Here is a 22316-nt window from a genome sequence, read left to right on the forward strand (position 1 = left end):
CAAGAAATAGATTTGGCCAACTGACTGACAGAGATGAGGTTGAAACTGAATGATGGAACACATAACACATTGTAAAGAGTAAATTTGTCTGAGATCCTCACAGTACCAATGTGTGTGACTAAAGCTATCTCACCATTTGGCAAATTAACATGAGTATTTAAGACAGTGGTGATAGAAGTAAAACAAGTGACTGAATGTACCATATGATCAGTGGCACCTGTGTCTATGACCCAATCAGTGGTATGAAAACACTCTTTATCAACTATTTTAGCAGAAAATATAGAGTGCTGCAAGGTAGGTTTGAAAGAAAAGCTGTAAGCAGTACCTGACATAGTGTCAATGAAGTTGGAATTGTTAAAGGCTGATGAGAGAGGCACACCAGTTGCAGCATGCACACCATGAGCTTCAGTAGTCAAACTAGAGACACTTCCACTTGTACTGACAGATGCAGCATGATGTTTTTGACCTTGATCAAAGCCTGGTTTGAAAAGAGCAAGGAGCTGCTCACACTGTGCCTTAGTAATAGGACATTGAGCAGATGTATTCTCTTGCATCAGTTCCTTGTGGAAAGGAAACCTGATTAACATTGAACTTCCCCTTTTGCTTATAACCTGGTGGATAGCCATGGAGTTTGTAACACTTGTCCACAGTGTGTCCAAGCATGTTACAGTGGGTGCACAAGGGTCTTTCCTTCTTAGGTCCAGCCTTGTTACCAGAATTCCCTTTGGCATTAGCATACATAGCCACTGAATCAGGTTTAGGAATGTAGGCAGAACCATTACCATGACCAATTCCTTTATGTGCCTCCTCTTGAAGAATCAAGGAATACACCTTGCTCATTGGTGGAAATGGCTCAAGCATGAGAATGTGACTCTTCATAGTCTCAAAATTCTCATTGAGCCCCATTAGAAACCTCATCACATAGGATTTCTCATGAGCAATGCTGAGTGTCTTCATCGCACCACAAGTACATGCTGGCAAGGGTTCATAATGAAGTAGTTGATCCCAAAGTTTCTTGAACTTAGAGTAATACTCAGTCACTGACAATTGACTCTGAGTTATCTGTGAAATTTCTTGTTGAAGGTTATAAATCTTTGGTCCATTTCCTTGAGAAAATACACGTTGCAATTCAAGCCACATCTCCCTTGCAGTCTCACAATACATAATGCCACTTGACACATCAAAATGCATTGAATTGATCAACCAAGAAAGCACCATTGTGTTACAGCTTTCCCAATCTTCATACAATGGAGAATCATCTTCAGGTTTCTCAATCTTTCCATTTACGAAGCCTATCTTCTTCTTGGCAGTGAGTGCCAGAACCATAGCCCTAGACCAAGATTGATAGTTCCTCATTCCCAACAGTGGCTGTGTGACCAAGATATTACCTGGATTCTCACTTGCACTTAACAGAAAAGGATTGGGTGGATTGGTCTGTGTATTAGAACTTGAGACTGGTCGCATGGATTGAGGTTGTGTTGAATCAGAGTGATCATTTCCTTCAACAGAAGCCATGAATGATCTTCAAAGCTTGAACAACAAAAGAAACTTCAATGAAAAGAAGAAACAGAAAGAAATTCTCGAACGATTTCTCAGCAGCAAAAAAAACGAGGAAATTTTCTTGAGGAAAATTTCTGTTTGGAACGAAAGAAAATCTTCTGGAACCAAACTAAAAACTAGGAAATCAATGTAAACTGTGCTAGTTGCTCTGATACCATGAAAAAATCTGAGAGAAATCTAAATAGAATAGAGAGAATTTCATTGATCAAAAAAGAATACACGAAGTTAATGAATAAAATACACAGTGCTCTGTTTATATACACAGTGAACATAACTAACTCTCAAATGTGGCGCCAAAGTTAGTTAGCTAAACTTCTAGAATTTACACGTGTCAATTTCGACTAACTACTTCCTAGAATCACGGGACTCAAATCCTCAGCGCTCTTGAATGAAGAACTCGTGATGTGGAACTGCTTCAATTGCTTCCCAGACTTCAGTGCTACTCTAGTCAGATATTGATGCATCCTGTGTGGCTTGGTCCCTGCACTGCCTATCAGCTAGTGCTGCACTCTTTACAACCCTCGTGGCTTGGTTAATGCTCTTCACCTCAGCAACAACTGTACTAGCCATCACACTTGTACCTTGTCTCATGCCACTCTGTCCTGCAATATGCCCTGCATTTTTAACACAAAGCAAACACTAGAGCAACAACCTGAGAGTGAGAGGCAACAAAAAATTAAAAAAAAAATGATATTAGAGATTTCAAAATATTAGGGACGAAGCCAGGACTTAAAGTTAAGGGGGGCGGTTCTATTGTTGCTAGCTGTGTGCGGCAATTTCGGCCTTTAACTCTACTACTTTATCTCTAAAGATTTTAGTTTAAAACTTTTTAAATGGCCAAGTTGTTTGTTTTGGGTAAAATAAATTGATTGGACTTAATTTATTTTTAACTTTATTATTGGTAATTTTTGTTGTGGGGCTAATTTTTTGGACTTGTATATTTTGTTTTAGATTTAATCTATTAATTTTTATGGCCTTAAAAAGGTAAAAAATGCTAAAACTACAAATTTTTTTATAAATTGCTAATATGGTAAGTAGTTATCAATAAGTAAAAAGTAATGTAAATGTGCAAACTAATAAAAATTTGCTACCTCAATAGTTTGTAAAAATATTGTAAAAAATTGTGTGATTATAACATTACTCTTAAAAGAATTAATGACATTATTAAGGAGGCAAAATGTAATTTTGTTGAACAAAATTACTAAAATTAGTACCAGTACCTATTAATATACAAATATTTTTATTAAAAAAATTTGGGGGCATTGCCCCCCCCCCCCCCCCCCCCCCCCCCCCCCCCCCCCGGGGGTGCCGGTAGTCAATACATAGATCCGTCCCCGCAAAATATACAATTAGAAAGATTTAAGGTGAGCAAATATTTTCTCTCCTTTTTAATTTTTATTTATTTAAGTGTATTTAATTATTTACCTCTAGGATAATTACTACTAGAGCAACCCATCTGATGATTGTCCAATTCTTGTTCAAAAAGAGGTAAACTGATTGAAAATTGCCACTTTTATCTGTGGTAATAACCTGCAGGATGTCCTCAAATTGTGTAATCTTTCTGGATGTACTTCGTTCAAAAAGAAAAGCATAATTCTTTGGTGGAATTTCTATTATATAATAAGAAAAACCAAACAATAGGTACTTGCAAGTTGCAAGCAGAAAAAGAAATGGGAAATTAACTATGCACTAATTATCATTGAAGTGTTTTCACTATGAAAAAAAAAAAGAACATGAAATAGCAGTGAAAAGTCTTCATCACCTTGTTCCAGTTGTGATCAATGAGCATGAATGCTGCAACCCCTAATTCTATAAGGACAAGTCCCACCAAAAATACTGAGTATTAATAATTCTTAAGGACATTAGACTTTTCAGTAAGGCAAAAGTATGCAAAGACGATATGAACTATAACAGAGAAGGAAGAATCTAAAAGGAAGTAACTTAATTGAGGATACATTTAGTAGACAACAGGGACTTCTTGATGCAGTTCCTACATATCCAAAGCAGGAAATTATGGATAAGACTGCATCAATTGTGATTATAAGGTAGATAAACCTGCGAAATTTGCATGGATACAAATAATGATTGTGTCAGAACGTCTTATTTAAGAGCTCAAAAAATAATGATCACCAAAATGTAAGCAAATTAATGCTAAATTTCCAAGCAAATATATTGTATTTGATGAGCCAGTCAGGAGAGTTGCACAATATGATGCATTTAAATATAGCAAATCAATTTTCATGTCTCCAGTGCTAATGTTATACAGATCAAGCATCATTTTAAGAGCTACTCACAAATTGTATTGTGTCCCACTTCTGCGGTAGTACACTATAATTTGGTTGTAGACTTTAGTGGCTGAGCCAGAAATTTATTTTTGGAGGGGCCATATATATATATATATATATATATTTTTTTTTTGTGTATAAAATATAAAATAGTAATGTATAATACTTCATAACTCAATATGTGCTATAAACAAAAATGTATCAATTAAAATTAAACATTCATGAAACAAGATTGATAAAATGATTTAATATATTATAAGGAATATAAAAAAGAAAGCAATGAAAAGTAAATTAAAAAAATCAAAATAAAGTAAATAGTAACTGGGAAGAGTTAAAAACAACGAGTATCAAGTATAGATAGAGCTGATTGGCTATGGGGCATAGATAGAGCACTGCTGCACAGTTAGGTGACCTGGGGATGAGGATGAGGGGCCCACGGTACAAACAAAAGCTTCAATCTTTCACTTGTGACATGTGTACAAAAAAAGGTGAGGCAAGCACGTAGAGAGAGAGAGAGAGAGAGAGAGAGAGAGAGAGAGAGAGAGAGAGAGAGAGAGAGAGAGAGAGAGAGAGAGAGAGAGAGAGAGAGTTGGTGGTGTTGCACATTAACAAAGTTTTTGACTTTTCAATTTTTCTACCGTACAAGTAAGGCCTAAATGTGTTGGGATGAAAATTATAATTTTTTTCCCCTTTTTTGTTGAGGTAATTATTAAAATACCTATATGTTCATTTTTAAGATACTGAATGTTTAATTATTACAATTTATTGACATATGTATTTATAGATTGTATTATATTTACATGAAAATTATGTTTATTTTTAGACTTTTTTAAATATATGTATATTATTAGATATGGGGCCAAAATAATAAGGTTATTTAAAAATTTTCAAATTATTTTAGATATTTCCAAAAAAAAATTTAATTTTTTTTGAAAATTGGGGGGGGGGGGGGGGGGGGGGGAGGGAAGCCCCCCTTGGTCTTCAAGTGGCTATGCCACTAGTAGACCTCCTATAATGACTTACAGTTGTTAACTCAAACATATAGGGGCTATTTGACACTGTTGTTTAAATAATAATTTTCAGTGTTTAAACAACAATAACATTTTTGACACGTATTTCTATAACACTCAAACATGTATTTTCACAATATTGAAAACTGAACAACAATACTTAAACACTATTACCAAACGGGCCTATAATGTATTTCTGCCAATTTCCTTGGATGGTTTAAAAATGATTTGTAATATATTCACATGGTCAACATAAACTTAAAATCAAATCAAGCTGCATTCTTTCTATTAGTGTAAATAAAATTAGGAGCATACATAAATCTGTTTCTTTCCCACTTTTTTTGTTTTTTGTTTTCCTTTCAAATAATGAAAATTTCCGTTTTGATGCTCAAAAGAAAAGCGTACTTGTGTGCCTAGGGGAGTGTTAGTGTGCCATTAGGTTTTAGGGACCTCTAAGCCTTGTTTAGAGCTTTGTTATGTTTTGTTTTACATACAAAAAGAAAAAGCACAAAAAACTCATTTTACAAGCATATGGCTATAATATGGAAATTGGCTTTTGAACATCAAATTTCAATAAAAACTGACCATTTCTACTTAATAGTTTAATTCCATATCGAGATAAAATCATCACTTCTTATGTTGCGGCAAATAACTCAAACTCTTACCTTTTTAAAAAAAAAAAAAAAAAGCTAATTCATTTTCTTGTGCTTAGTTGTGATGTTTAATGCAGGTTAGAAAACATTTTTGTTGTTTGATTTGCACCGAAAATCATCAATATTCTTATAATTCTAAATAATTATATGATGAATACGTTCATTTACAAAAATAAACCTCAAATAGGAAAATACCTTCTATTTTTATCCCATTTCGACTTCAATGGGAATATAAACCTAAATTTTAGTATTTACGAAACAATTAATTGAGAAAGCTTTTTAGAAATTGGGGCTATAGCAGTATTTTCAATTAGTCGTTTGGAAAAAGTCAACAATTGGTCAATAATTAGTCAAGGATTGGTTGGTGGACCGGAGAGAAAGAGAAAACAGTTGGTCAACATCAGTTAATGATTGGTTGGTGGATTGGAGAGAGAAAAACTGGTGAAGGGAGATATGTTACTATTGAGAGAGTCTGTTTATTGAGTATATAATGTTTTAAAACATTTTTTGCTTTTAAAAAAAACTGGAAATATTTTTCTCTTTATTAGACTTTTATTTCTTTTTTATGAGTATTAGACTTGTTCTTTATAGACCACAAAAACTCATTAATTTGCAATTTTCATTTTTCATCATACCATACACTAGAAAATACGAAAAATATTTTTCACTAAAACAGACGTACCTCAATTTGCATATATCAATATATCTGGATCTTTCCATAGGGAAGACTTTCTTAGAAAAGTAGCATTTTAATTTGTTATTTCACTTATTTGTATTATAATTTTATAACATATGCTTAAAGAGAATGAAATTATGGAATTAGATAAGGGTCTTGCAATTGAATTGACACATTTTCTCGATCATACATAAAGTATTTGGAAGTTTAGGGGATAAATGGTTCGAATTGAAAAAATAGCTGCATATTGTAATTATTTCTTTAAAAAAAAATGAAATAGAAATTCCATCATATATTATTATTGCTAAAAGTGTGACATATATATGGAGTGTTACATAACTTCCATTTTAAGAGTCATCACTCTTATCTACTAAGTACTACTTGCTATAATCTCCTTAAAAAAAGAGTTATCGTTTTTGTTTACATCTCAAAAAAAAAGAAAAAAAGAAAAAGAAAAAAAAAAGAAGAGAGAATGAAACAGAAATTTCATCATATATTATTATTGCTAAAAGTGTGACATATATATGGAATGTTGCATAACTTCCATTTTAAGAGTTATCATTCTTATTTTATTAGAAAAAAAGAAGAAGAGAGTTATCATTCTTATCTACTAAGTACTATTCTTGCTATAATCTCCTTAAAAGAAAGAGTAATCATTTTTGTTTTTTTTGAAACTAATAGTTATCATTCTTATCTACTAAGTACTACTTGCTATAATCTCCTTAAAAAAAGAGTTATCATTTTTTTTTAAACCAACAGTTATCATTCTTATCTACTAAGTACTGCTTGCTATAATCTTCTGAAAAAGAGAGTTATAAATCATTCTTATCTACTACGTGCCGCTTGCTATAATCTCCTTTAAAAAAGAGAGTACTACTTGGCTCCTTGCTATAATAAATAGGTTATTGACATTTTATTTTTTGAGAGAAAACAGCCAAATTAACATAAGTTATTCGATATATATTTAAAAATAATTAGAAAAAAAAAGTCTTAAGTTAGTTATTTGATGTGCTTTTTCTTTTTTCCTTTAATTTTTGAAAAAAAGCTCGTTAAGGGCTAAGGGAAACACATTCATGCTATTAGGGATAATTATAGGGCATCCAATAAATACCTGATCATTTAATTTAGTAGATTTTCCTCACATTGATCAGTCAATTGAACAAACAGACTATCTGAAGAAATCAATTCTGTAATAATTAAGTATTTTTATTTTTAATTGTGACTAACACTAATGGAACATGTTGATAGTCTAAAGATTTTATGCTGCTTTCTACAGATTCAATAACTAAGAAATACCATTAAAGTCACAAGCTAACCTTCAAATGAAAAAAAAAAATGTGACAGTAATTGGAATGAATAAAACCCACATACCAAGCCGTAGGAAGCTTATTAGACAACAGCTTCGATGGATCAATTGCAAGCAACAGTTGATTAGTCATCCTGTAATTCGTTTTGTCAACATGATCAGACTGTGTTGGTGCATGTTTCCACTTGATCAAACAAGATAAACCATAGAACAATACTTCTAGGCCACAGAGGGTGAAGATGAAGTTGATCATCTGAAGGAGAAACTCCATAATTGGTCTCTTAGCCATTCCTGAAAAATGCAAATATCAAAATTCAAACCCCTATTTCAGAATTTTCATCTTCTAAAATATGTGCGTGTGTGTCAGAGAGTGAGAGAGGGTAGTAAAGTTAAAGTTTCTTGCCAATAATATAGAACAGTGAGTAATTAATCACAGAGACTAGCTAGCCTTGCTTATAATGGTTTATAACACATTTGTCAATTATGTTCTAATTTATTTAGGTATCTTTGAGGCCTTTCCTGTCTAATCATGAACTAGAATACGAAATCCAGGTTAATCTTAGTCCAATGAGCTAAACAGAACTTTTTTCTATTGGAATATGCTTAGGTTTATTAATAGTTTTGACACTTTTGGTAGTTCAATTTGTCCGCATGGTGCTACAATATTTGAGAGGAATACAAATCTTCTGTATTACATTTTGTATTTCATTTTATGTTCTACCAATCACAACTTATCATGTGTTTATTTTTTTCTATTTTAAACTTTGATTATTTTATAAGAAAAGTTAAATAAATATATAGCAAATTGTGATTAGTGGAATATAAAGTAGAACAAAAAAAATAGTACAGAAAATTTGTATTCATTTGAGAGAGTGAACCATTGCTCACACCAATTATGTCATTATTATTCTATGGCATTAATGCATCCGTGCAATATGGACGACCTTAGCAACTTATGAAGATTAAAAAAAAAAAAAAAAAAAAAAGGAATATTACGTTGCCGTACAAGTTACCTTAGTACCTTCCCTTCTTTATCAATATAATAAGATCCAATTTTAATTTTATAAAACAATATTATTCTGAGTTTGTCTCCTTAGTATTCGATGTCAGCATCAGATTCATGGTTGATAGCTAAGGTAGAACCACATTTTAGATGCAATATTGGAAGTTTGGAACAATTAATAATAAAAATTATTAGTGTAAACAGTTGTAAACAACGAATTAGGAAAACATTATGTGAAGATAATTTTTCATATTTTCTTATGTTTGATAACATCATAAAAAATGGATTAAATGAAAATTTTCTTTAATTAATAAATAAATAATTCTGTTAAAATTAAGTTTAACTTATTTTTTAAAGGTTGCTTTTCACTAATTTTTTTTTAACAACTTTATCTCACATTGTGTAAAACAAAGGAAAACGAGAGGCAATGCGTGAAACTATTGAAACGAAGCCAAGAATTGTGTGGTTGTATGTATTTAGCTCTTTCTATCACTTACTTGGTTCTAGGTTTTTATTTATTTATTAATTTACTCTAAAATGAGAAAAAAAAAAGTGGGGAGAGAGAGAGAGAGAGAGAGTTAAAGCTAAAGTTTAGAGAAAGTAAAATTAGATTCTAAATTGGAATCCAATTTTGTGCCGTGTGTCCCATTTAATTTTTAAATTTTCACGTCAAGTGAATTATTAGGTGCAAAAATTAAAGGTTTTAAATCCAATTAGATTCTAAATTGGATTTCAATTGGAGTTCAATTTTGCGCTATCTATGTGTTTTATCTAATTTTTTAATTTTTGTGATAAATGAATTATTAAGTGCAAAAAATAAAAAATCCAAATCCGCTTAGATTTTAAATATTAAATATATATATATATATATATATATATATATATAATATGAGAAGTCATTACATATTTGATACCATGTATAATTTAAACTCATAAATGTATATAATTGTGATTGTTTTTAAATATATCCGTATATATGCACGGTATTTTACACTAGTAATTATAAATGAAAAGTCAAATTTTGAGATGCATTCTAGACAAGCTAATTAAACTCAATATGTAGCTGAATTATTACTTAATTATAAGTTTATCTCAAAGATGTGATCCACAATATGAAGAGGCCCAAAACGGTAACTTTCGCTATGTGAGTTAAGGCCCAAGTGTTGAAACGGTGAATTATAGGTATGTAAGTATTTTTCTTTTGGTATTTTGCTATTTTCCGCAATCTTTTTCTAAAATTAGTTTAATTTGATATATGATATATCTATGAGTTTATTTATTTATTTTTTTTTGGGGGGGGGGGGGGTCACTAAAGCTTGAATTTTTGCTCTAAGTTGGGCTTTTGCTTAGTGTTTAGCTTTGGATTTGGGTTGTGAAAGGAGATTTGGAGTCATTTTATTTTAGCTATGAATCTGCTATTGGTGGTAACATTTTAGCAACGGATATAGAGAATAGGGCTTGTTTCAAAGTTCCATGCAGTGTTAAGGGTTTAAATCTAAATTATAAACTTTAAGCCGTAAATTCAAATTGATCACAAATCTTAAGTGTAATTTATAATTTAAATAAACAATTTCTTTCCGAAAGGCCACAACAGTCGATAAAGGTGTGAGTAGCTCTTGATGAGGTCTTAAAAATTTATGTGGCAAAATATCATGAAGTTAACTAGAATTTCAACATCTTCAGTTTTATTATTATTTTTATTATAGACATATTATAGATTATCATGTCATGATTTAAAGAACTTTATACAAGAATTATTAATGGTTGAAATATGCACACACAAAATAAAAAAATATTTATCGTTAACTTTCAAGTTTCAAAAGTTTAAGTTTCAACTCGTATATATCAATTTGCCGTACCGTATTATGCTAAGTTTCTTTGAAGATTAGGAAATAAATAAGATTCCAAACTCTGTATTGAATCTTTTGATCATTTTGGTAATATTTAGATAGGTAAACAAAGGCCGATCTCAAAATGACCCTCCAACCAAAATTTATTATATTTCACAATTGTTACCATTTTTCTTACCTCTTCATGAAAATTGAAATTTATTATATATCACAATCATTATTACCAAATTTTCTTACCTACTCATGTTAATTGAATAAAGCATAGCTACAAGAAGAGAAAACGTAAATGTTCATAAAAAAAGAAGAAGAGAAAAGGTAAATCGCTACAATACGACAAATAATTATATTTAAATGATCCCAAAAAAAAAAAAAAAAAAGAAGCGTAGAAGGACCAAATACTATTACAATTGAGGCTTACAGAAGGTTGGTCCACTCTAATTGGAAAATATGCGAGACATATTGTTGGTTTCTCTGTGTGGATGGAGGATGTTCCACCACAAGTCAATGATGTACTTTCAGCCGATTTTGGCTGATTTCAGATTATTAATTCAGATGAAGGTTTCTCAAAAAAAAAAAATTGGAAAATATTGATTAGTTCATTTTTTCCGGTCAACTTTAGTGTTTAGAGAAAAAAAAATAATGAATGCTGTCTGTTTGAATTGAGGAAGATAGAGGATGAGTAGAGTAGAGTAGAATTAACTTAAAATTAGCTTATTTTCGACTAACTATACTCTATTCCCTTCCATTTTCCCTCTCTTTCCCCTCAATCCAAACAGGTTAGGGTATTAGTTTAAAGGATATTTTTAAAAATTTTTATAAAAAAGGAAAAAAAACTTAATTCTTTTACACTTTATTATATTTCTCATAAAAGTGATAATAAAAGTTTCTTAAAATGGTTATTAATAAATAGTTAAGGGGCCATTTAAAATAAGAGTTTATCAGAAACACAAAAAGTATTTTGTTTTAACATACAAACTGCAGTCCATGTTAATTAATTGAAAATAGACACGCGTAAGTAGAACTTAATATGCATGACAAGTGAGAATTTGAGAAGCATGAAGCAAATTAAAATGAATATTATGTGGCCTCCAAACATATCCAAATAGCTTTTACACCTCAGAAAAAAAAGATTTTGTTCTTCTAAAATTACATGTTAGATTTTCCATAATATTTTCTATTTATTTTATAGATATTAAATTCAACTGTCTATCTAAATATATTTTTATTTTCGAGTATTTGCATGTATTGCATTATACAAAAGCTTGTGTACAAAAAGGTTATGCATCATTACGTGATAGTAACTAGTAAGATATGGTAAAAGTTAGCATTGAAGTAATTTTAAAATTTGAAGGACTAAATAAAAATAATTAATAAGTATATAAACACGAAACCAAATCTATAAATAGTAAATCAAGAACCAAAATCATATTTTAACCAATATTTTACAAACTATAACAATGCCAAGCCATGTTTTATACAATATTGTCAATAAAGATTGAATATTCAATTACATGATGTCTCTCTAGCAGATTAGAACTACAAGTTTGGTTAACCTACCTAAAAAGAAAATGACTTATTTGTTCGTAAAATAAGTAGGGGTGTGGGAATAAAGAGCTAGAACTAGACAATTTTACTGAGTCACACATTCTTTGAGGAAATGTTACTAATTATACTTTGAAAGTATTCTCAACGTATATTGCAAGCAACAAGATCCAAATGAGTACACAATGAGATGTGTTAAGGCTAACTGAATTGCCAAAAATACCCAAAAGAAAGTGCAAAACAGTTCTCAAAGCTTGATGGCACAGAGTCATTTTAAGTTTTTATTGAACTAAAAAAAAAAAAATATATATATATATATATATATATTAATCCATTGACATGTTCTCCCTATAGTATATAAAGGTGACTTGATGTGGGGGGGGGGGGGGGGGGGGGGGGGGGGGGGGGGGGGGGACATGTTAGAGAATCAAAATCATGGGGATTAATAGAGGTCCTTTCCTCCTATTTCTGATTGTCATGGTTGGCTCAGTGGCTTTGGGTGAAGGTGCAACTCAGAATTATGACTCAAAATATTCTTTTAATGGAAGCAGTTTTCCAGAGGGTTTCATATTTGGCACAGCATCATCTTCTTATCAGGTTTGTGTTTGAATTAATATACCTATTGCTATAAACCATTTTGTAGTTTAACTGACACTTTCTAGTGTTTTCAATGAAGACATCTAGAGTACAAATCCTCCCTTCCGCAACTATTGAATTATCTAAGATATATATATATATATATATGTTTTTCCAATCAAAACTAACATATCGGAAAGATTTTTTATATATGCAAAAATCTATGATACTAGAGGCTGTTGATTTAGTTTGTTATGTTATTGTGCAGTATGAAGGTGCAACAAATGAAGGTGGTAGAGGAGCTAGTATATGGGACTCTTTCACTCAGCGCTACCCAGGTAACGCCTCTCTCTTTCTGTGTATAGATATGTGTATCATAGTTATATGATATGAGTTCATTATTCATGTGAAAAGAAAGATATAATTGCTCTTAGATTACTGCATAAGCATAGATATATGATATGAGTTCATTAATTATTCATGTCATAAGAAAGATATAATTGCTCTTAGATTACTGCATAAGTTTAAATAGCTTTAATGTTGTTAGGTTTTATCCTTCTAATGTTGGTGGCCATCCATGACTACTCTCAACAACTCTAATAAAGTGCATGGAATGTATTTGTTTAATTAAAGATTTTTTTTTTTTTTGAATTTTAAAAAAAGTTGCTAATATGGAATACGTTAAAATGCTTTCATAAGACTAAGCTTTTGAACCCAACCATCTTTAGTTGCTTAAACATATTAATTTGAACTTGATTATTCGAGACTTTTTGGTGTTGCAGATAAGATAAAGGATGGTAAAAATGGATTACTTGCTGATGATTCCTATCATCTTTACAAGGTATATATATTGTTGACATAATGCAATGTTTTATTATAATGTAGATGTGCTAATTCAAGAGAAGATAAAAACATTATTGTCAGTACCAAACTTATGAAATAGTTAACATGAACCTAATTGTCTCAAGAAAGTCTTCATTATTATTATGTCATTAAGGTCCTTTTGCTCTTATAGTCGTGTTTAAATTAATTATTAGGTAGAGGGCCACATCAAAACCCCAACTTAAAATTAGTCATGCTTTTGTCATGATTTTCTTAGTGAACTTTGCTTACATATTATTACTTTTTGCTTAATCTGTTGCAAGCTACATCAGATTCCAAAGATTTCAGATTTAAGACTTCATTTGTTGTATTTTGGATTTTCTTTTACATTCACATGACCAAGTTATTGAAGATTAATCATTTATGTATTTGTGGCAATGATACCTTTTTCGTTTACTTGTATTATTTGGACTGATTGATAATGAATTGAATAACTTGGCAGGAAGACGTGAGTATAATGAAGGACATTGGATTTGATGCTTACAGATTTTCAATTTCATGGTCCAGATTATTACCGAGTAAGATTACTAAATTATGCTTTTTTTTTTCTTATAAATCCTCAAGAAGGTTTTAATCCTTAGATTTGAATTTATGCTTTGTTTAATTCTAGTTTCTATGTTCAATTAAACTAAAATCACTTGGATCATAAAATTTGAGATGATCAACCCCTGTATAGTGATTCCAAATCGAATTATTTAAATCAATTATATTACTGAATTCTCTTTTAATTAGGTGGAAACTTAAGTGGGGGAGTGAATCATGAAGGCATTACATATTACAACAATCTCATCAATGAGCTTCAATCCAATGGATTGAAGCCATTTGTGACTCTATTCCACTGGGACCTTCCACAGGCACTTGAAGACACCTATGGCGGTTTTTTAAATCACCAAATTGTGTAAGCAATGACTATAATTACCTACTCCCAACTTTCATCCATATAACATAATCCAAATAACATCTCTATAGACAAAACATTGTCCACAAATATTTTCACTATTGTTGAGAGATACAGTTATGAATGATAGATAATAAAGTAATAATATCTATATATAATAATCCAATTTGAAAATCAATAACAAGTTATCAACTTAGTAAGTTGAAAAAATGTGAACAAAATTGTGTTTGTAACATTACTGTATTCCAAATTATAGTTTAACACATCTCAACGGGTTATATAAACAGAAACGACTTTAGGGACTATGCTGAGCTTTGCTATAAAGAGTTTGGTGATAGGGTGAAGCATTGGATCACCTTAAATGAGCCACAAACCTTCACTACTATGGGGTATGGAAATGGTGCATTTGCACCTGGTAGATGTTCAAAATGGTTGTCCTCAAAGTGTAATGAGGGTGATTCAGCTACTGAACCTTACCTGGTTGCTCACCACCAAATTCTTGCTCATACAGCTGCAGTCAAAGTCTATAAGGACAAGTACCAGGTTAGTGTTATAGTATATGTATGATTATTGTAATTCACTAGCATAATCAACTAGAATTTAAACGTGATACCGAATAATAATTAAGAATATATCACGGTTAAGGTTGTGCTTGATTTATTTATATCTTTGTAAATTACTAATATACTATTTTTATTTGAGTCTAAATTTGGTAAGGATAAGGTGTAAAACTTATATTTTACATAATTTAATATAAGATTGTCATATTAGCTTTTTACTTAAAACTCAATAAATCTTAACATACCTAATAATATCTTAATACCTTCCTCAAAAAAAAAAAAAAAAAAAAAAAAACTCAATATCTCACGGTTGGATTGGATTTTCATATGGATATATTAGAATTGACTGAGTATGATTATACTTATTTTTTAATATGTAATGTAATGATATGACATGTTGGGATTGAAGAGTGTAAAACTTGAGTTTCACACCACATTCTTATTGAATTCTTATTGAATTTAATATCTTTTTATTTGGTGAATAATGTACTAATATACCACTCAATTGAAAATCAGTACGATTTTCAACCAATTAGTCTAACTTTTATTTTTTCTCTGAGAAGAGCTCAATTAGTCTAACTAAATAATCCAAATTTAGAATATATGATTTATGTAGATGTCTCAGAAGGGTCAAATTGGTATTACACTAAATTCACCGTGGATATTGCCATATTCCGAGTCAACTGAAGATAAAGATGCAGCATCTCGAGCCCTTGCTTTTATGTATGATTGGTATGTAGTTTTCCGATTATCTACAAAATTATAGTTATATGTAATATATATTTTTAAAAAGTGAGGCTTTAAAAATTATACATAAAAAATAAGTTAATAAAATTAAAGCAGACAAATAATTTGATGTCACCTCTGAACGGATCTAGATTGAGAAGCTATGGTATTTTTATTTGTTAGTAAAAGATAGGGTATACAACAAATCAGCAATTTCTAAATACAAACTTGAAATTCATATACATATCATCTAATATAATAAACACAAACCAAAAAGGAAAAATTACTGTTCAATGTTTTGGAACGCAGCCAATTGTAGATCTTTTATAACTTTTCTAGGTTTATGGAACCACTAAATTCTGGTCTCTACCCAGCTGAAATGGTTGCCCACGTCCATGAACGACTGCCACACTTTTCTAAAGAGCAATCTTCTATGGTTAAAGGGTCTTTTGATTTCATTGGCATAAACTATTATAGTGCAAATTATGCTACTGATGGTCCTTGTGAATACCAGCAGCCAAGCTACTTCACGGACTCTTGCATTAACATCACAGGTTCGTTTTACTAATGAGGTTTGTTTTATTTGAATTAGTTTGCACTTTTTATTTTGGACAAAAAGTTATCCTATGTTAAGTTAATATGTTTATGACAGATGAGCGAAATGGGATTCCCATTGGTCAAAAGGTATGAATTCTTTTAAAACTTGTTTCTTATATACAATGAATTTTTTTACAACTTGGAAATGTCTATGAAAAATAGAAATAATTTTTTAATAAAGTTTATGATGTGCCTTTATATTAGAACCACATTTTCTCTTTCATGTGTGTATTTGTTTCTTAAAAAATAAAAAAAATAAAAACTTAAAGGAGAACCAAGGTCGAGTGGGCATTGCCCCCTGCCTTGCCAAAAAATTCAAACCTAACTTTTCCTTCACCTATATGGCTAGATTGATACAGTATTATCTCTTCCATATGTCTAACTTTATATTTTTAAACATAAATTATTTTTTCCTATTTTATTATAATATAAAGAAATGTTAACCAATCCAATAATATAGCTCTGTCTTTCGGTACATATTTTTAAAATTGTAACAATTGTGATATTTTATAAGTCTATATTAACCAAAATAATAGAAAATTTATTCTCAAAAAAAAAAAAAAAAAAATTATGTAATCTGCACTTGATATCTATCTTGTTACTAATATTCTTCCACTCATACGTTGAATTAGATTTAATTTTGGAAAAAAAAAGGCTTGTTTAAATTTTTTTTTAGTGTTTTATTGAATGATTTCGTATTTTTTAGATTGACATAAAGTAATATCAATATATACACACATACACGTGTGTGTGCATGTTTGTACATGTAAGTTAGAAATAAATTTTGTCCCTCCAAAAATTAAATCCTGCTCTAACATTGAGCATCTACATCTGGAATACTGTATCCTACAAGAGCAAGCAGAATTTCCTCTCCCTTCAATTTTGATATCAAATGACCTATCATTCTTCTATTGAAGGCAATTTCAAGCATCATATTACACTTTACCTTTTGATCAATGAACACAACTTTTGGCTCAAATAAATTGTCCAGAAATTTCCAATGTTGTCACATATGATAACATTTTTCTTTTTCAGATGATGAAGAAAAAGAAAAAATGCACTATCAATTCTGCACTTGCACAAAGGGAGAAATACAGTAGTGTCAATGCATTGAATTAGAGTCTCATGATTTGCATTTTAATTGACTATGCAGGCTGCTTCCCAGTGGCTTTCTATTTACCCGCAAGGAATTCAAGATCTTTTACTTTACACAAAGAACAAATTCAACAACCCAGTCATCTATATAACTGAGAATGGTATTATCTAACAGGAGATCATCTACTTTACATGGCATCCATAGTGATACGTACATTGAATTACTATATGTAATTTCTTCTTCTTCTTCTTCTTCTTCTCTCTCTCTCTCTCTCTCTCTCTCTCTCTCTCTCTCTCTCTCTCTCTCTCTCTCTCTCTCTCTCTCTCTCTCTCTCTCTCTCTCTCTCTCTCTCTCTCTCTCTCGGTTTTTCAGGAGTCGATGAGATTAATAATGGTACTATATCACTTGAGGACAACATGAGAATTGACTACCATAGTAGTCATCTTTCTTTTGTACAGAGTGCTATAATGTGAGTCTTTAAACATAATTATGCCTTCCTAAGCCATTTGATTATTTTTGTGCAATATAAATGACTATGATTTGAATGTTTGGACTTTGGATTTTGGTAGGAACGGGGTGAAAGTGAAAGGATACTTTGCTTGGTCACTGTTGGACAACTTTGAATGGGCTGACGGTTACACTGTTCGCTTTGGGTTAGTCTATGTAGATTATGAGGATGGGTTGAAAAGATATCCTAAAAACTCAACCAAGTGGTTCAAGAAGTTTCTCAATTCAGAAAAGCTTATATATTAACCAAATGTCATGTATTTAGCCAGTGGCGGCTCCAAGAATATTTTGCAGGACGGTCATTAAAAAACATAAATTATACAAAATTTAATAAAAATAGAACATATACACACAAAGACATAAAGTCTTACAATTTCCTTTTTGAATTTTCTTATTTTGAAATTTTTACATGATAGTTTCATTATCAATGCTGTAAATTACATTTTTTTTTTTCAAAATTGTAGTTCCATAAAAATTTTCTTGGGCTTTTTCTTTTTGTTTGTAAGGACCTAATATATTGTTAAGGGATCAAAGTTTAAAGAAAAATTTGACTACAAACTAAGTTGTAACCTAAGGCTACAACTCTCACTAAACAAATTAATATGGTTACATATTTTGAAATTTTAAATGTTAAATTTTATGTTCTTTATGTTCTCTATGTTCTTAAAACACATGTCAAATTTCATGTCAATCAAAAGTTATTTACTATTTAATCTATAAACTTATTTTTTATGTATAATTTTAGACAACAAAAATTCAAATTTTAAAGATTTGAGTGATGACATAGCTATTGATATTTTATCTTTTTGAAAATTTGCAAATATAGAGGATTTAAGAAGAAAATGTAATCCAATGATGGATTTGTCAAAATTCATATCCAATAAAAAAATATTGAGTTGAGTTGTAGTCTTAATCTACAACCAAGTTTGTTGCTAAATTTTGTCTGAAATGTAATTATGTTGAGCCTAAAAACATTTAGGGTGGTCCCAAATATTTTTTTAAGGATAAAAAATCACATAATTTTTAAAATTTACATATAATAATTAATTTTTTTTCCCAAGTCAGGGTAGTCCTGTGACCACCTTGAACTCTACATGGAGCCGCTAGTGGTTGCTGACACAACAGATTGATCGAGCTTTGCATCTTCATTCTCCTCATCTTTAAGTTTCAGCAAATTTATGTCCTCCCTGTTTCTCTAGTCTATAGCACAATTTAGGTGGGAAACAAAATCGCATTTGGAGCAATAGTAAAAGCCGTAGCATGTGTCCACCTTTTGAACACAGAGTAGACAAAATCGGGAGTCGGATTCACGGAGTTCAAGAGAAGAATGGGTGATGTGGAGGAGATGCTTGTGATGTACAACTTTGAGTCTGCGTGGTAAAGAATCATAGCTTCTATGAATCCAAAAACAGCATGTGGCACACAAATTGGGCACACCCTTGCCTTCTTTGCCGCAAATGTCACAAGTGAATGTGATTGTCTTGCCAATGGGAGTCAATGGGTGATTGTGGAATTCAGCTTCAAGTTTCAAAACAGCACATTTGATGTGAAGGTTGAAGTCGCAATGGTAACATCGATAAGTGTATTTGTTATGAGATTCATTACAGACTTGTCACGTGCTGTTTTCTTTCTCAAGATAACCAATTTTTTTGTCAAAAAGAATAAGAGGATGTATGGGTGCAAGGGATGGTGCAACCCAAGGAGTACTTCCATGCATGATTTATGATGGCAATACAATTTGTAATAACTTTCTCTGGCTAAAGATATAAATTATTGCTTTTTTATTATGCAATCTCAAAAGTGGAAGGCAATGTTAAACTTAAAACTATTGAGTTAGAGATGAGTTTTTAAAATTTTTTTTTTCTTTAAACAAATAAAAAAATTCTGATTTTTTTTATTTAAAGGAAATAAACGGAAAAAGTTAGGAATAAATAATAAGAATGTTTTCACAACAAAAGTTAGAATCATGTCTCTTCCCCCAAATCTTGAGACTAAAAAAGTATAGTTTGTTTTACTCTGTTCCACTTATGTCAATTCTTAATTTCTTATAATTCATTAAAAAGTTATCTAACCCAAATCTAAGTTTTCCTTTGTTCTCTATATCAAGTTGAAAGTGCAACTAAGTTTGCTTTTTTATGCAACTTTTTACTTAGGTCAAGTCCATTAGGACAACTCAAAACAACAAAGCCAATCCAACAAAATTTTTGACAAAAAAATTAGTAGTTAACGGCTAACCTTATAGATTTAATGGTAAATGGCAACTTATTATTTTGAAATTTTGCATGTGATTAACTTATAAATAAATATTAAATAAAAGCATGGATCCAATAATATAGTAACATAAACCAAGTAATATCTCACAAAAATATAGTATTAATCCAAGTGCAATAAAAATTTACTACATTTTATATCTATATAACAAATTTTAAGCAAGCAGAGCAACTTACTGTTTATAAATAATAATAGAAAAACATGTGTATATATGAATAAATTTGCAAAAGCAACTATTAATACTTATACCAAGAAGAATTCAATTTTAGCTACAAAACACACTTAGGAAAACCTCCAAATTATCCTCAATTTCAATATTGCTAGAACTAAGGTCATGAAGAACTCATTAATGACTTCTACTATATATAGTGTATCCTATCGTATCAAAAAATAAATTCCTTCTCCAACTCTTACTACCATTTCTTTTTTCTATTATTATTTTTTTTTCTAAACATGTCCATGCTAATTCTTTAGCTTAGGGGGACTGAAAGAGTTTTTAACTTATAAGAATTGTAGCCCATTCCTAGCCATAAATCATGTGCCCTTCTTGATATTGAACTTTCAAGCCTACTAAGCACCCAAGTATAGGAAGGGTGGTTAAACTTTGGACATAAAGTGTTTCAAATTAGTGAAAACCCTCCAAAAAGTAAAAATAAATAAATAAAAGAAAAAGATTTCCTAAAGGACAAAAGAGTGTAAGAATGAAGGTGCTAGATAAGATGTTGAAAACATTGCTTCTCTAAATTTCCACCTACTATATTAAAATACTATAAATGAGCTTCATAAGAGAATCAAAATCTACCTTCATTTGCACGTATGAGAAAAAGGAAGAGAGTGTAACTCACAAGGAGGACAAATTGATTTGAATATGACCAAAAAGAAATTACAATAAGGAGGTAGAATAAAATTCAAATTTTGTACAAATGCATCACTCAAAGAACATGCCCAAAAGCTTTTAGTATAATAATATACTACAACCAGTGATCCAAATGAATGCCAATTGGTTCCTCAACCTCTCCTCATCGCTTAAAGACTATAAATAATGGCTAAAAAATAATGCCAATTGTGTCTGCACAGGTTCTAAATAAAAAGGCTTGGAACTTAGTTAAGTTGAATGCACGAGAAATGGGTTGTTTTGAAACAACTTATCTAGTTTTTTGTTGAAAGTGTACTTAAGTATACTTTTAGCCTAAATTTTTCCGAAAAAGTGAGAAAATGCAAAAAAAAAAAAAAAAAAATGTAAGGTTTTAAAAAAATGTACATAAAAACTAAAATCTTAAATCTGATGCCAAACTCACCTAGTTTGAGTCCAAAGAAGTTACTATTCTTGCAAAGAGCAAATGCACGGATATGATGTTGTTTTCCAATGGTGATCATGGCCATGGATAAGTCTATGAGGAATGAAAAAAATAAATTAACTATGCAAGAATGCAATTGTAGATGATTTTAGACCCACTTCTAAAGTTGTAGATGATTTTATTAAATTAGGTGATACCACAAAATTTTAAATTAGCCTTGTTTGATAAAAAATGTTAGGAAGTCAAAGCTCTTGAATCAAATAAATTTGGAACCCATCTATTTTGGTTTACCTCTAGACAATCTATGGAGATGCAATATAACAGAAAATTCTTTTATTTTTTTAGTAGTTTTTTTTTTTTTTTGATAAGATATTTTTTTAGTAGTTTATAGTATATACTTATCTCTCACATGGTTTAATTCTTTTTCAGATTTGCCACTATGATTAAAAAGGAGTAGTTTTTGTCTCCTGAGGTATTTAATCAGTTTGATTTAGGCTGCTAGCTACTAAGGTAAAGGGAATGTGAGATAAGAGTCACTCTTTTAGAGTATTAGGAACTCAAACCTCTTGAATCAAATAAATTTGGAACCAATCTATTTTGAAGAACTTTATTTATTTACCACTAGAGTCTAGACAATCTATGGAGATACAGTATAACAGTAAATTCTTTTTTTTTATTTATTTATTTATTTTTTTTTTAGTAATGTATACTCATCCCTAAAGGAGTTACTTTTGTCTCCCGAGATTTATTTTTAACCGTTTGATTTAGCTACTAAGGTGAAGGGAATATTTTCTACCCCAAAAAAAAAGTGGTGAAGGGAATATTCTCTACCCAAAAAAAAGAAAAAAAGAAAAAAAAAAAAGAAAGGTGAAGGGAATATGAGATAAGTGTCACTCTTCCAAAGGACAAAAAGAAAGAACAAAAACACAAGCAAGCAAGAAATATAGTCTTGCTTGCCAACAACTTAGAGTTATATACTTTTCTTTCTATTTTATCTAATCTTTTATTTTTTTTAATCTT

General features: G+C 30.6%; 1 protein-coding gene across 1 annotated transcript; it reads left to right on the top strand.

Annotated features, from left to right (window-relative positions):
• The first annotated feature begins 12320 nt into the window (after window positions 1-12320).
• Window positions 12321-18059, top strand: LOC115983544 (beta-glucosidase 12-like). Its single transcript, XM_031106247.1, has 12 exons — window positions 12321-12482; window positions 12730-12799; window positions 13244-13302; window positions 13786-13861; window positions 14076-14241; window positions 14529-14784; window positions 15418-15533; window positions 15867-16081; window positions 16180-16211; window positions 17278-17380; window positions 17593-17689; window positions 17790-18059. Exons 1-12 carry the CDS (start codon window positions 12321-12323, stop codon window positions 17971-17973), a joined length of 1536 nt encoding a protein of 511 aa, XP_030962107.1. The 3' UTR covers window positions 17974-18059.
• Window positions 18060-22316: the final 4257 nt, after the last annotated feature.

Source organism: Quercus lobata, chromosome 4 (genome assembly GCF_001633185.2).
Source record: "Quercus lobata isolate SW786 chromosome 4, ValleyOak3.0 Primary Assembly, whole genome shotgun sequence".
Taxonomy (NCBI): Eukaryota; Viridiplantae; Streptophyta; class Magnoliopsida; order Fagales; family Fagaceae; genus Quercus; species Quercus lobata.